This window comes from Nothoprocta perdicaria, unplaced genomic scaffold, assembly GCF_003342845.1.
Source record: "Nothoprocta perdicaria isolate Ctin4 unplaced genomic scaffold, notPer1 scaffold_353, whole genome shotgun sequence".
Classification (NCBI taxonomy): Eukaryota; Metazoa; Chordata; class Aves; order Tinamiformes; family Tinamidae; genus Nothoprocta; species Nothoprocta perdicaria.
Window position 1 is genome coordinate 472,314 of NW_020455592.1, and position 12,447 is coordinate 484,760.

General features: G+C 55.3%; 1 protein-coding gene across 2 annotated transcripts; it reads right to left on the reverse strand.

Annotated features, from left to right (window-relative positions):
* Positions 1-3,965: 3,965 nt before the first annotated feature.
* Positions 3,966-11,846, reverse strand: FAM19A3 (family with sequence similarity 19 member A3, C-C motif chemokine like). 2 transcript variants are annotated; one of them, XR_003250229.1, is made up of 6 exons: positions 11,772-11,846; positions 11,429-11,544; positions 6,878-7,027; positions 6,592-6,716; positions 4,259-4,544; positions 3,966-4,170 (listed from the first exon to the last, which is right to left on the reverse strand). XR_003250229.1 is itself a non-coding variant. In XM_026044213.1 (5 exons), the coding sequence occupies exons 2-5, from the start codon at positions 11,541-11,543 to the stop codon at positions 4,533-4,535; spliced, it is 402 nt and encodes a 133-aa protein (XP_025899998.1). In that variant the 5' UTR covers position 11,544; positions 11,772-11,846; the 3' UTR covers positions 3,966-4,532. The 2 variants fall into 2 exon arrangements, 1 of the variants encoding a protein (XP_025899998.1); XM_026044213.1 differs by having other exon boundaries at positions 3,966-4,544.
* Between the last annotated feature and the right edge of the window lie 601 nt (positions 11,847-12,447).

Consider the following 12,447-nt stretch of genomic DNA (forward strand, 5'->3'; position numbering starts at 1 on the left):
CTGAGCAACTCCATGCAAACTCAGACCGACCAAGACCATGCTTTTAACCCCAGTGCTCACCCCGTACGCTAAATAACTGTTCATTAGAGATATTGTTAATTTAGCCAAAATTATTCCGTCTTAATGTTCCCTAAATCGCAGTTGCTCTAACGCAATCCAGGAATAACCCATCAGTGTAATGAAGAGATTTCCCTATGAGACCAGGCAGTCACTTCTCAAGTGCCCTAGAAGTGATAATTGGACTAATAAAATGGTCAGATTTGCAGCACTGAAGGGCTTTTCAACTCGGAATCAATCACTCTACAGCCATTCCTCAGTGCTGAATTCACTGAGCGCGTTGCTGAACTCGTCAAAACCACATTAGTAAAATTAAGTAATTAGTAAGATTAATGCTGTTGCAAAGCTATAACCTGGGCAGAACCCAGATTGATTAGAGTTAATTACATTATTTATACTTACATTATTTATATACTGTTTTCCCTACTATGCAAGGGTAGGAAACATGGAAGAGACGCTCCGGGTCCCAAGGCTCCTGCGCCGCAGACACCGCTCTGGCTGCCGGGGCTAAAGCCGGGGCTAAAGCCGGGACCAGCCAGGCGCCAGGCGCCACTTTGCAGACACCGTCCACGGGTGCCGATCCATATTCATTTTCTCTCAGCACTGCAACTCCGGCAAAAAAATCAGATCTCCTAGAATCACTTTTTTCTTTTATAAAGAAACTGAGTACCCATAATATTTATTGTTGTTATTAACGCAACATGATCCAAGCCCCTCTAATAATCACAGAACAGGAGTCCCGGTACATTTAAATAATTGATTGACTTAGAGCTCACTAATACGAATGCATCGACAAGTATTTAATTGGATCATTACTCGATCCTGCTCCACGCAGGGTATCACGCTACCGATAAATCAATTATGCATCTTCTTGCTACCGCGGGGTTCTGCAGGAGCATCGGCACGTGCTGGAGAGCAGCTGCAGCGGGAGCCACGAGGCACGCACGTGCCACAGGCCATCTGAGCACATTTAACGTTCCTGCAAACATCAACAAAATCACTCGCATATTTTCGTCTTTACCTATTTGACCCATTAACTAACTGCAAAATTTCGCAGTAATCCCCAGCAGATGAGCAGCGGGGAAGAGACCTATGGTCCTGGCTAATCCCTTTACGGGGCAGTAATGCTACAGAAATCAAATACCAGCCGTAATCAGGGGATTAACAATAAACTGGGAAATACACAAATTAAATTGCAATCTGGTTCATGGCCTCACACAGGCCAGCAGCACTGCTCCTACTCCAGCCTTCTCTGGCACAAAAACAAGGCAGGAAATCACTTTATAAAAATGAGCCTCCACTTAATCCTTGATCCCATCAGTAAATAGAGCCTGCCCAGGACAGGGCTCACGCCACACTGCTTCTGGCACGTTTCCACCCTTCCCGATTAGCCTCCATGGGGCAGCTCCCGGCTTCCCAAAGGCACTGGGATGCCCAGCTGGAAGCAGCCTGTGCCCGGAGCAGCAGGCAGGGACGGCACCTCCAGTTATCCAGCTGGAGCAGTGGGAAGGAGAGGGATGTGCTAGTTTACAGAGTGGCAAGGAGCGAGTCCACAGCAGTCTTACCTAATTTTATCTCCCATTTTAATTTTCTACCTTTCAGATTAATGCCGGATGGTTAATTATGTTTCCCTCTCATTTCCCAGACAATCCCCTCTCGTAGGGCACGCTGCAGCCACTCAAAGACTTCATTTCACCTCGAATGCAGCTCTAAATTTAGCCAGCTTGTAATTTTGGGATATTTTATACATTATGCCTTTATTATCACCAAGTAAAATGGAATCCTTGTCTTTTAATTCACTATAATAATTTTCCACCAAATCTTAAACACAAAAGGCTCTTTTCCTCCTGCAGACTAATTGCATGGGTGTCATTACACCACGAGATGACAGAGAGCTCCGTAACCGGGTCCCTCGCTGTGATAAGGGTCCCTCGGCTGCAGGTGGGCAGGAGGGAGGGGGTCACGTGGCAGTCCCAAAGCCCCCAAACCGGCGCTGCGGGTCCCGGTGGGGATGGGACGCCGGGAGCTGCCCCCGTGGTTGTCGCTGCGCCCAGGGCAGTGCTCAGCACAGCCCACACGGCCACTTTTCCATCACGCCCCGGGCTGCAATAGGTGAAAAGCAAGCTTTAAAGGTGGCTGTTATGCAGACAGAAAAGTGGTTTTATATCAAAGTAGGTGTCGAGCTCAACATTTGTGAGAGCAGATCCTAAATGGCACCAACTGGGGGGAAGACGTGTGTATTCAGAGCAGTGCAACCCGCCTTCCTCACCCGGCCCCGCTCTTCTCCAGGCTGTCACCTGAGAGCGTCTGGATAAATTATTCACGCTGTAAGCAAAGACTCCACGAATAAACTGTTGGTTTCAGCCTGGCAACCTCGAGCCCTGCACAGGGCCCCGCGTGCACCCATGGCTTTGCATGCACCCATTGCTCTGCATCACCCATGGCCCCACGTGCACCCACGGCCCTGCTGCACAAGGGCCCCGTTGGTGGCACCGCTCCCGGGTGCTCCACGCGTGGACACGGCCCGAGTGCCGGTCCCCAACGCAGCCCTCGTCCCCAAACAGCCCCTCGCGGTCCGGGGCCGGACGCAGCCCCTTGCAGCCGGGGCTCCCTCCTTCTCTCCGGACCCCACCGTGAGGCCAGGGCCGTGCACTGAACACAGCATGAATTTATCATGGGCAGAGGTCTCTGCTGAACACACATTAGATGCAAACAGCGGAGCGGAGAGACCTTCCCTGGCTTGTAAATCAGCCTGCACAGAATCAAAATCTCTAGACTCATTCAAAATACATCCTTCCCTCTTAACCTCCCATTGAAGGAATTAAAAGAAACTCCAGGTCCTGTGTACTTCAAAAGCACAAAGGATGAAAAACCCGACACAGTAATCCAGTACACTGCAGAACCGGTGTGAAAATGTCCCTGCTCCGAGGACACTGAAATTCAATTTCCAGCGGTTCAGGCACTGACAATGCCGCGAGCACGCCGCAGCCTCGGGCGGCCGCATCTCCTGCACAACAAAAACGCCGGCGCCAACTCTGCGAGCAGAGCGAGGGCAGCGGGGCTCCGCGGGGCCGCGCAGGACGCGGGCTGCAAGCCCAGCGCTCGCTCCAGCAGAGCGGCCGCGGCCGCGGCACACAAAGGGCAGCAGCTCATCAGCGTCGCCGCAGCCACCTCTCTGGCACGTGCAGTGCATCTCCCGACCGTCTGCACACACAATGACAGCAGCAGAACAAAACAAAAACAAAAACCGGGAACAACCCCTCTGTTAAAGAGCAGATGCGATAGAGCAATCTGGGATGCAGCCTGCCCAAAACAGATTCTTTACCTTTTATTTGCTCAGCAAGAACAACGCTCTGACAGCCTTCCTTCATCTCTGAAGGACAAGGTTTTCGCAGAGATTAAAATGCTTTAATGCTGCACAGCGGGCAGGGGGTCCCCCAGCCAGGGTGGGCTCCGGCACTGGCGGCACCTGCAGCCGTTTGGGACGACGCGGTTCACGCTGTCTCCCCCAGAGCGACAATATCCTGGGAAGGGACGTGAGCTCGCTGCCGGGACACAGTACATTTTTATTCATTTATTTTGAATTAATGTATCGATGCCTGTGCCAGTCTGTCGAGATCTCCGGGCGGCCGTCTACGCTGCATCAGGCCTGACCAGGCAGGAGGAAGAAGGGCTCCCCCTTCCCCCTCGCGTTATTCTCAAACGCTCTTGCAAACATCAGTGGTAATTTGATGTCTGGGATTTGCACCGTGGAGAACAGATATTAAGCTAACACCCCGATTAATGCAATTACCGAGGAAGCAAAAACCAGCAGCGCGCTCGGCGGCTGCGTTATCCAGCGCCAGTGTCTGCAGCGGTGTCACTGCTGCCTCCTTCGCCACACGTGGGTTCCGGCCACGCTGTGGGGCAGGAGGACACAACGCGACCCACGGCAGCGGGACCGTGCGCGAGGACAGCGGGACCAGGTCCAGAGCACACACTTGTCCCAGGAACCCAGCAGGGCTAGAAACAGGACAGGACTCTGTATGGATGCAAAGTCCTAATTTCCAGATGGTGACACTGGTTCAGGATCCTGGAGATGGGGAAAGGCGACTCTCACAGCAATCACTTTACCTAAACGAAAGAAGGAAGCAGTGTTGGGGACTGGTGTCTTCCTCTGTAAGTGTCAACATCTCTTACACGATTCGAGGATCTTATTTACCATGATGGAAAAGGAGCCCCGGTGAGCGTGTCCATGATGGGGAGGGTTCCAGGAGTGACAGGAGTCTCGCGAGGGCGTTCCGGAGCAGGATGGCAGTGGTGCCAGCGGTGCGCGGTGTTCCCGGGAAGGTGGCGCGCCCGGCTGGCAAGTGCGGCAGGAGCGCGGCCGGACTCCGGAGCACTGGGAACAGCGGCAGCTCCGTGGAGCACGAGGGCTCCTCCCGGCTGGGATCAGCGCCGCGACGTCCCGCTCTACGTCCTCGCTGTCCCCAATGCTACCGCGTCACCTGCGGGAGGGAGAGGAGGGTCACGCGGGCGCTGCCGGCTCCGGGGCGCGCTGGAGCTTCCCCGCGCTCGGTTGCTGCTCACGGCTCTGAGGAAGCGCTCAGCTCCGCCAGCGTCCCGAACCGCTCCCGCTGCAGCGCCCAGCAGCTTGGACAGCACTTTGCAAGATACAGGAACTCAAGCCATGGCTTCCTGCCCTATCTGCCCATGTGCCTGACCTGGCTGCGCCTGCTCTGTGCTCTGGCTCTGTCCATCACATCGGCATGGTGTTAGTTGAGGGTGAAAGAAGTTACAGCAGTAACTACAGTAGCTAAACCTTATGGAGAGCCCCTGCTACTGCACGATGCTGCCCGCGGCACAAGGGTTGTCTCCTTCATTGCCACGGAAGTGTGAAAAGCAACCCGGGAGCACTGTGATGGACGGATGCTCTGCAGTATGGTCCAGGCTGGAGCCAGGACCGGGACACAACTCCCGGCACTGCCACATTTACACCCGGCATTCAAAAGAGAGGGGACAAATGGAGGGAAAGAGGGGAGGCAGGTAGGGAAACTCGCTGCTGCCCGGTGCAGTTTGGTCATGGAACAAGTTCCTTGCCTTTCTATCGCTTGACTCCTGGCACCTATGCAACAACCTCAGCTTTTGTTAGCAAGACCTTCCCAACACTCTTGCTGGTACAAAAAGTCGGAAAGAATGATCTAGAAGACACCTAAAGAAACAAATGACCCAGGTAGGACATAAACAGCTCTCCCAATTGCTGCTGTTTTCTTAAAATCTCATGACTTAGAATATTCTGTGTCATGGTTTTCAATCCCTCCAGGTTGGTGATGTGTTTTGCATGGATTAGTTTTAGTCTTGTGACAGCCAAATCCCTTCCCTGCTGAGCAAATAATTTGTGACAAAATTCTTTGGAGTGCCACATTTTCCCTTTTCCGCTAATGGATTACCCATGGAGACCTCGTGCTCCCCCTCGTTTATTTGCTGTTTGAAATGATTTTCCTGAAGAAGCCTCTCTGGTATCTTCCCTGCTAATGGAAACGGTCAATCCATTTGCAGTGGGCAAGTTATCTGCCACATACAGCTGATCCTCCCACCTGTGAGTTATCAGCGAACAGTCCCAGCAGATGCAAACACCATTTACTGTTTGCATTTGCTTCATGGGATGACTGTTCCAAATCTCTGCTTGTGGATTATTTGTGCACTCTTTGCTTTGGCTGCAGCTTCACTCCTGGGCTCCGTTCATGCAGAGCAAGAGAGATGCCCCGAACTTTCTGGAGATCCAGACCCGTTCAGTTCAGTGCTTAACAGGGCATTAAAAGTCACTAGTCATTCGGAAAACACAGGTCTGGGTTGTAAAGACACAGCCTCCCTGGGGAGAGGAGCAAACAAGGCAAACAGGGATGTGAGGAGGATGCCAGGAAGGAGATCAGGGCAGCTGGAACAGGGAGGGGAGCAGAAGCTGTGGCCTCTTGTGCATTGAAACGTCGGGAGCCAGGGACAGCGAAGCGCCACGCGCTCCCACTGACATTAGTGGCCGAGGGAAGAATTAATTAACCAATATAGAGGAGGAAAAAAGAAGAAGAGCTAAAAGTAGTGCTGCAATTACTGGTCAGTGATGAATGCCTGGCCAGAGGAACCTTTTCTGATACCCATAAATACATCTGAGCATGAAAGTGCTTTTGGTGCACAAAAGTAACAGCAATAATGGGAAAAAAAAAAAAATCTCCCACATCGTTTTTTTAATGTGATAATTTTACAGCAGGCTATGAGGGGCAAGAAAAGCTAAAGCATACGGAATAATTACACTCAACTGTATGAACAATGATCACAAAATTATGCAACTGATTAACCATGACATATATATAATTACTAATGAGTTTGATAAAATTTTAATTATACCTTGTTCTTTGGGGCGTTCAGCAAGCCATGAAAATAATAATCATGTAGCTGAGTGCTTGGGAGGGGGAAGCAGTGACATCCCAGGGGATGGGACGCTGCCTGCGCGAGCCCCGCTCCCGGTGCCCCGTGCCGGGGACAGCGCTGCACAAATACCTTGGTGGTCTTCACTTTGTTGCCGCTGCTGCAGCTCCAGCCGGAGAGGTCTGGCAGGACCCTGCACTCCTCGCCCTCGAGGCAGGGCTGCATGTGGCACCACCACTTCTGCAGCACGATGGAGGCTGCGAGGAGACGGGGCAGCGTGAGCCCGCGGGGAGCCCGGGAGCTCTCGGCGGCGAGGCGGCCGGCGGGAGCGGCCGGCCCCGGGACGTGCTCCAGGCGGGAATGCGCCAGCCCACGGAGCTCCGGCTCCTGCCCCGTCCCGCCGCGCGGCTGCACTCACCGTCCACGCACGACGGGGCCGCCCGCGTCGTCCCCGCCACCTGCCCCGGCAAGCAGGAGCATTTCACGGTGCGGGAGCGCTCCTCGATCTTGTTCCTGTTGCAGCACCGGTGCGCAGCGACCACCTCACACGTGCCGGGCTCCGCGTGCGCTGCAGGAGGGGACACGAGCACCGTCACCCCGGCGCCATCCGGCCCCCCGCTCCGAACGGCCTTCGCCCGGGAAGCGGCTCATTGAAACGAGCGGGCACATTAGTTAATTGGAGCCGATAACGAGACGCTGCAAAGGGGGATGGTGCCTTGCGATGTGTGCGGCTTCAAAGAGAGCGATGCCACCTCCGACCTCGGCCCTCATCACAGCCGGGAGGGACGTTCCCATCTCTCACCACCCTCCTCCTCCGCAAGGGAGGCACTGGGGGCACTTCCCCTGACACAGAAACGTCAGCGTCTCCACCAGAAACCCAGGCTGCTCTGCGGTTCTCCCACCCCAATGCCGTTAAAACATTAAAGAGCAGCTGATGTGCCAGCTTCTCACCTCTGGGACACGGGGTGGAACCTAGTTAGCATCACAAAGCAAGGAATGGCCTTCGCTAATGGCCCACAACCCGCAATGTAAATCAGTGCCCACACCCCCAATACAAATCGGCGCCCACACCCCCAATACAAATCCAGGGCCCGGCTCCCAAACCTGGCACACAGGGCTGGGCAATTACCAGAGCTTTTACTTGGCCTTATTTATTGTTATTTCATGGTCATTTTCTGCTAATGAACCACTGCTTTCATATCTGCCCGTAATAATTACACAATTACCTATCCTGGAAGTATTTGTAATAGCATCTCTGGCCATACATTTTAGCCTCCCTTCTAAATGTCATCACAATTCAGTCTTAATGAAGGTTTCTGCGCTTGCTGAATGCAGAGATGATGGACCCTGGTCAAAGCAGGGAGGAAAGCAGCTCATGACAGAGCGAGCAGGGCTGCGTTTCGCCTGGCTTCCAGGGCCAATGGGATTTTCCATAAATCTCAGCCACGAGCTGCGTTCCCCGGGCTCAGCTGGCCGCAAGCACAGACCCCAAGGAGCCGGCCCGGCCCCACGTCCTCCCTCTCACCAGCCTCGCACCCAGACGCACTGGGACTCTGCCTGAACCAGCCATTCAGCCTCGCGGCTCGTGCACGCTAGTGCTTTGGACTCGCTCTTATAAACTCTCTCTGCAGAGCTTCATTAGCAGAGCCCTTCCCAGGAGGAAGGCCCAGATGATCCTCCTGCTCCCGCTCACTCCAGCTCCCTGGCTTCTCATTTTCAGCTAATTTAAAAAGATTCAGCCGAGGGACAGCAAGGCAGAACTGAGAAATCGCTCATTAGAGGCATTCAATAAGAGTTCACTAACACGCCAAAGCCCTTTTAATTTCCTAAAAAAAAAAGGTGCAGCGGGGAGATAAAGGGAAATTAGAATCTCCTCCCTGCTAGCGCTGCTGGTTTCAGCCCATGGCAGGTACAACCGGCTGCGGATCCCGGGCTGCGCACCGTGCCCTGTGCACTGGGTCCGGCTCCGGTGCCCGCGCGGCCTGGCCGCATCCAGAGGGCTCCGCAGGGCACCGGGACCACGTCCCGGAGCTGATGCTCCCACCGCGCCGCGCGGGGAGCGCCCGGGGCTGCCGGCTGCAATGGGGCTGTTCCAAAGCCCCGTTTTCCCCCCAAAGTGCGGGGCTGCCCTTCCCAAGCGGCGGGTGCCCAGGGCGGCGGCGGGAGCCGCAGGATTCCCTGCAGGGCTTCCCTTTGTGCAGGGAGCTGCGCGTTGGACACGGCTGGGAGCTGCTGGCGTGCTGAGCAGCGCGGGCAGGAGCCTGCAGGCGCCCGGCACACACCGCAGAGCTGCTGGCTCGCTCGTCCCCCAGTTTAACTGTTATTTCCCCACTGGAACCTTTTGAAAAATCCTTATCTCATGGAGCCATAAAAGCATTGTAAAAGCACCAGGCTTTTGAATCCTGCATGTGAAAATAAAACAAAAACGCTGTCCTACTCTGCCTGACCTTTAAAGGAGCAGCAGAGCATGTTTTTTATGGCATGACCTGGAATGACACCCTTTGTCTCACAGAGGTGCGGGCATGGCTGTCCTTGTTCAGTGTAAAATATTGCTCCGTTTCCCAGTGCAAAGTTGTAAAAGAGGAGAAGTTCAACGCATTAAAAGTTCCCAGCAGTGCCCCAGCCCTCTGCTGCACAGCAGCTCCTTCCTGGGCACCCGAGTGCCAGTGAGTGGCTCCAGAGTGCCCCCCGAAGGGCTGCACGATCCCTGGGAAGCAGGTGGGAAGCGGGAAGTGGCGCCCAGCCCCAGGACAGGGCAGGAAACGCAGCCCCCGGCTGCTGGGCGGGCAGATCCAGCTTTCCACAAGGAAATTCCTTCTGGATTCCTCCGGATCCAGCTTTGCCACAAGGCACTTCCCAACCTTGTCCCTCTGCCCAGATCCTGTGTGGGTCAATCCGCTCCTTGGGGAGACCCTTCCTCCTCGGTGGGGAGCGCCCCGTGCAGCAACAGCTCCACTACTAATACCCACTAAATAATTAAAGTCTAAAATCACTACTGCCTACGACCCATGCATTATTTACAAGGGTTTTGCAGAGAAGTAGACCTGTTTTTATTGCTCATTATCAGTGCATGTCAGCAGGGCTTTTTTACTGCGCTGCTGTATCGCAATTTCAGATCATCCTCTGTTCCCCTTTGCCATATGTGCAAGCTCCAAATCCCATCCCTACAAACTTGCAAGCAGAAAAACAAACGCAAGGACAGCGTGGAGAACAGCTTAAACTGTTCCGACGCCGTGTGTCAGAGAGGAACCTAAATGGAAACGTTACAGCTGGAGCACAGAGCAATCTGCCTTCCTGTGCAACACAGGGCGCAGGGCTGGTGCTTCCCACGCACCCAGCCACGGCTCCTGATCCAGCAGAGACGGCTGAGAAAAACATTCTGTCTTGATTTAAAGGCTGCACATCACCTCCTCGAGCAAAGGGGGGCGGGTTGCAGAGGCCTCTCACAAATACAAGCCATCTAGCCACCATCCTTGCTCCAAGGGATGACATGCCAGCCAGTAAATCTCTCCTTGAGATAATCAGAAATCTGCTCTTCATTCCTCCAGAGAGCCTCGCTTTCCAACAGCAAATCCTGGCTGTGAAAGTGTCCGTACTGCTCCGTGCCAAGTGACGGCAGCGAACAACAGCACAGGGGACACTCCAGCCTTGCAGCGAGGCAGCTGGAGCGTCCACGTGGCAGCCACCTCCAGACCAGCAAGCCCTGCTCATCACGGGGAGCTCCACCAGTTGTACTGGGGACCAAATTGTTGGTGCATCATCCTTCACCGAGGAACTTCCTATCCCATTTCCAAAGACAATCTCAGCACTGGATCCATGTGGCTATTTAGGTCCTACCACATAACGCAGGAAGCACTGCCCTGCTTGGACACATTAGCGTTCTCCCTGTGTTGAGGGGACATAAGTGATCAGATCTTATTTCCAAAGCCAGATGTTTAAAATGCCCAGGAAAATAAGAGATGGACAGTACAAATGCACAAAATTCTCACAATATTGGCACGTGCAGAAAGTTTGTTAATGCAGAGACACAGAGCAGGGGCAAACCTTGACGTATTTGCTCCTCTGTGGCCTCTTTGCTGCGGGCTAGAATTGCCTGAACAGGAAGCACAAGATCTGCTCCATGGTGGATTTCTCTGCGCGAGTGAAACCCCTCCTCTCCCGTGAGCACGGGAATACATAAGCAGATCTGTTTACGTTCAGAGCCAGCCTTATCCATAATTCACACCCGCATATACACTTGGGCAGCTGCACTTTCAAAGCCTCTGCACTTTCAAAGCCGTCTGCCGGCCGAGCCTCTGCTTTGTGAATTCCCGCTCTGGCTCCTCCCCAAAGCAGGAGAGCTCCTGCCCCGCGGCACGGAGCCGGGCAGCGCACGGAACCTCCCCGGCACCACTAATCAACAGCACCCAAATCCCGGGCGCTCCTCCGCAGCCCACGGCACACATCCCAGGGCTCGGGAAGCCCACAAGTGTTGAAAACACATTCGGGGCGGCGTTTGCAGCAGAGGCCTTGCTCCGAGCAGCCCCACGCACGGGGCTCCCTTGGGCGCTGGAGCCCGAGCTCAACCAGAAACACCCCACAGGTGACCTGGGAGCTTTATCTTTCCATGCTCCTGCGGCAGGTTAGGAAAAGGGGAGAGCAGGTAAGCGCTGACTAGCCGGTTGGCAGAGTCGCTCTGGAAGATGCGTTTGGGTTTTAAGCAACGAGGATGGGGATTATAGGATTAGAACTGCTTTAACTATCAGGGAAAAATGACAAAAATAGGACGGGGCAGGGTGAGGGGTCAGGCGATAGCAGGAACGTTCTCAATTAACCTGCAAATATCCTCTTTTCCAGGCAGAGTACATTGGGCATCCCAGCAGCATCCCATGGACCGGAGCCGCAGGCTCGGCCGGTGCTGGAGCCGCCCGCGCAGCTCTGGCGCAGCGCTCATGCGCTCTGCCTGCGCGGCGAGCATCGCGTCCCCTACCTGCATGGCTTCTGTGGTGGGCAGAGGCCAGCGTCAGTCTTCCCCACAGCGTCGTAAGGCAGAGAGTGAGCAGGAAAACCCATTTGCTGAAGCTCTGTACGTCCCTCTCACTCATTCTGCCAAAGGCAAGAGGAGAGATCAGGCGATGTGCGAGGAAGGGCGGCGGGCGGCCACGCGCACCAGGCTGCCATGTGCGGAGCATCGAGCGCGCGGCACCGCGGGCGAGGGTCCTGCCGGGGCAGGGGCACGTGCGGCAGGTTCTCGAGTGCCCGGGGCAGCCGCTGCTCGAGCAGTGAGGCCCGTGGAGGCAGGTGGGGAGTCACGGAGCAGCAGAGCCCTTTACCTCTTACTGGGGTTTTGCAGCGAAGCCCCGTGCGCCCGCCAGCCTCCGGGAGCGGCGCCTCACGCGGGGCGGCCAGCATCAGCTCACCTGCAAGGGGAGAGAACGGGCGCGTGGCTGCGGTGCCCGCGGCGAGGGCAGTGCCCGCGGCGGCACCGTCTCCCCGCGCGGCACCGCGAGCCCCCGCGCGCGGGGCGGATCGGGCAGCACCTCCTGCACACGCGCTTGCAGGCACCGGCCGGGCACTGACACCTGCGACAGGCCGCACGCTGCAGCCCCCGCGCGGCACCACGGCCGCCGCTGCCCCCGTCTCGCACGGTGCCACCCCGGCCACCCGTCCTGCCCGCGCGGCCGCACGCGGGGACGAGCTGCGGCCGCTCGCGTTGCACGCGGCTGCTCCCCGGAGCGAGGCCCGCGCTGCATCCTGCAACCCCGTGGAGCTGCTCCACGGACCGTCACCATCTTCCCAATTACCCTGCTTGGAATCCAGCAGGGATCCTGCAACATGCTCGCAAAACGAGGTGCCGGAACAGAAAACACTGACATTTTTAATCAAAACAAAGTGATCTGAGGCGGTGAAAGGGCATTTCTTGTTTTGAAGCATTTCAAAATGAATTGTTCTGTTTTAAACTGACATTTCAAAACGAGAAATGTTTCACTCCAAAATGCTTATTTAAAA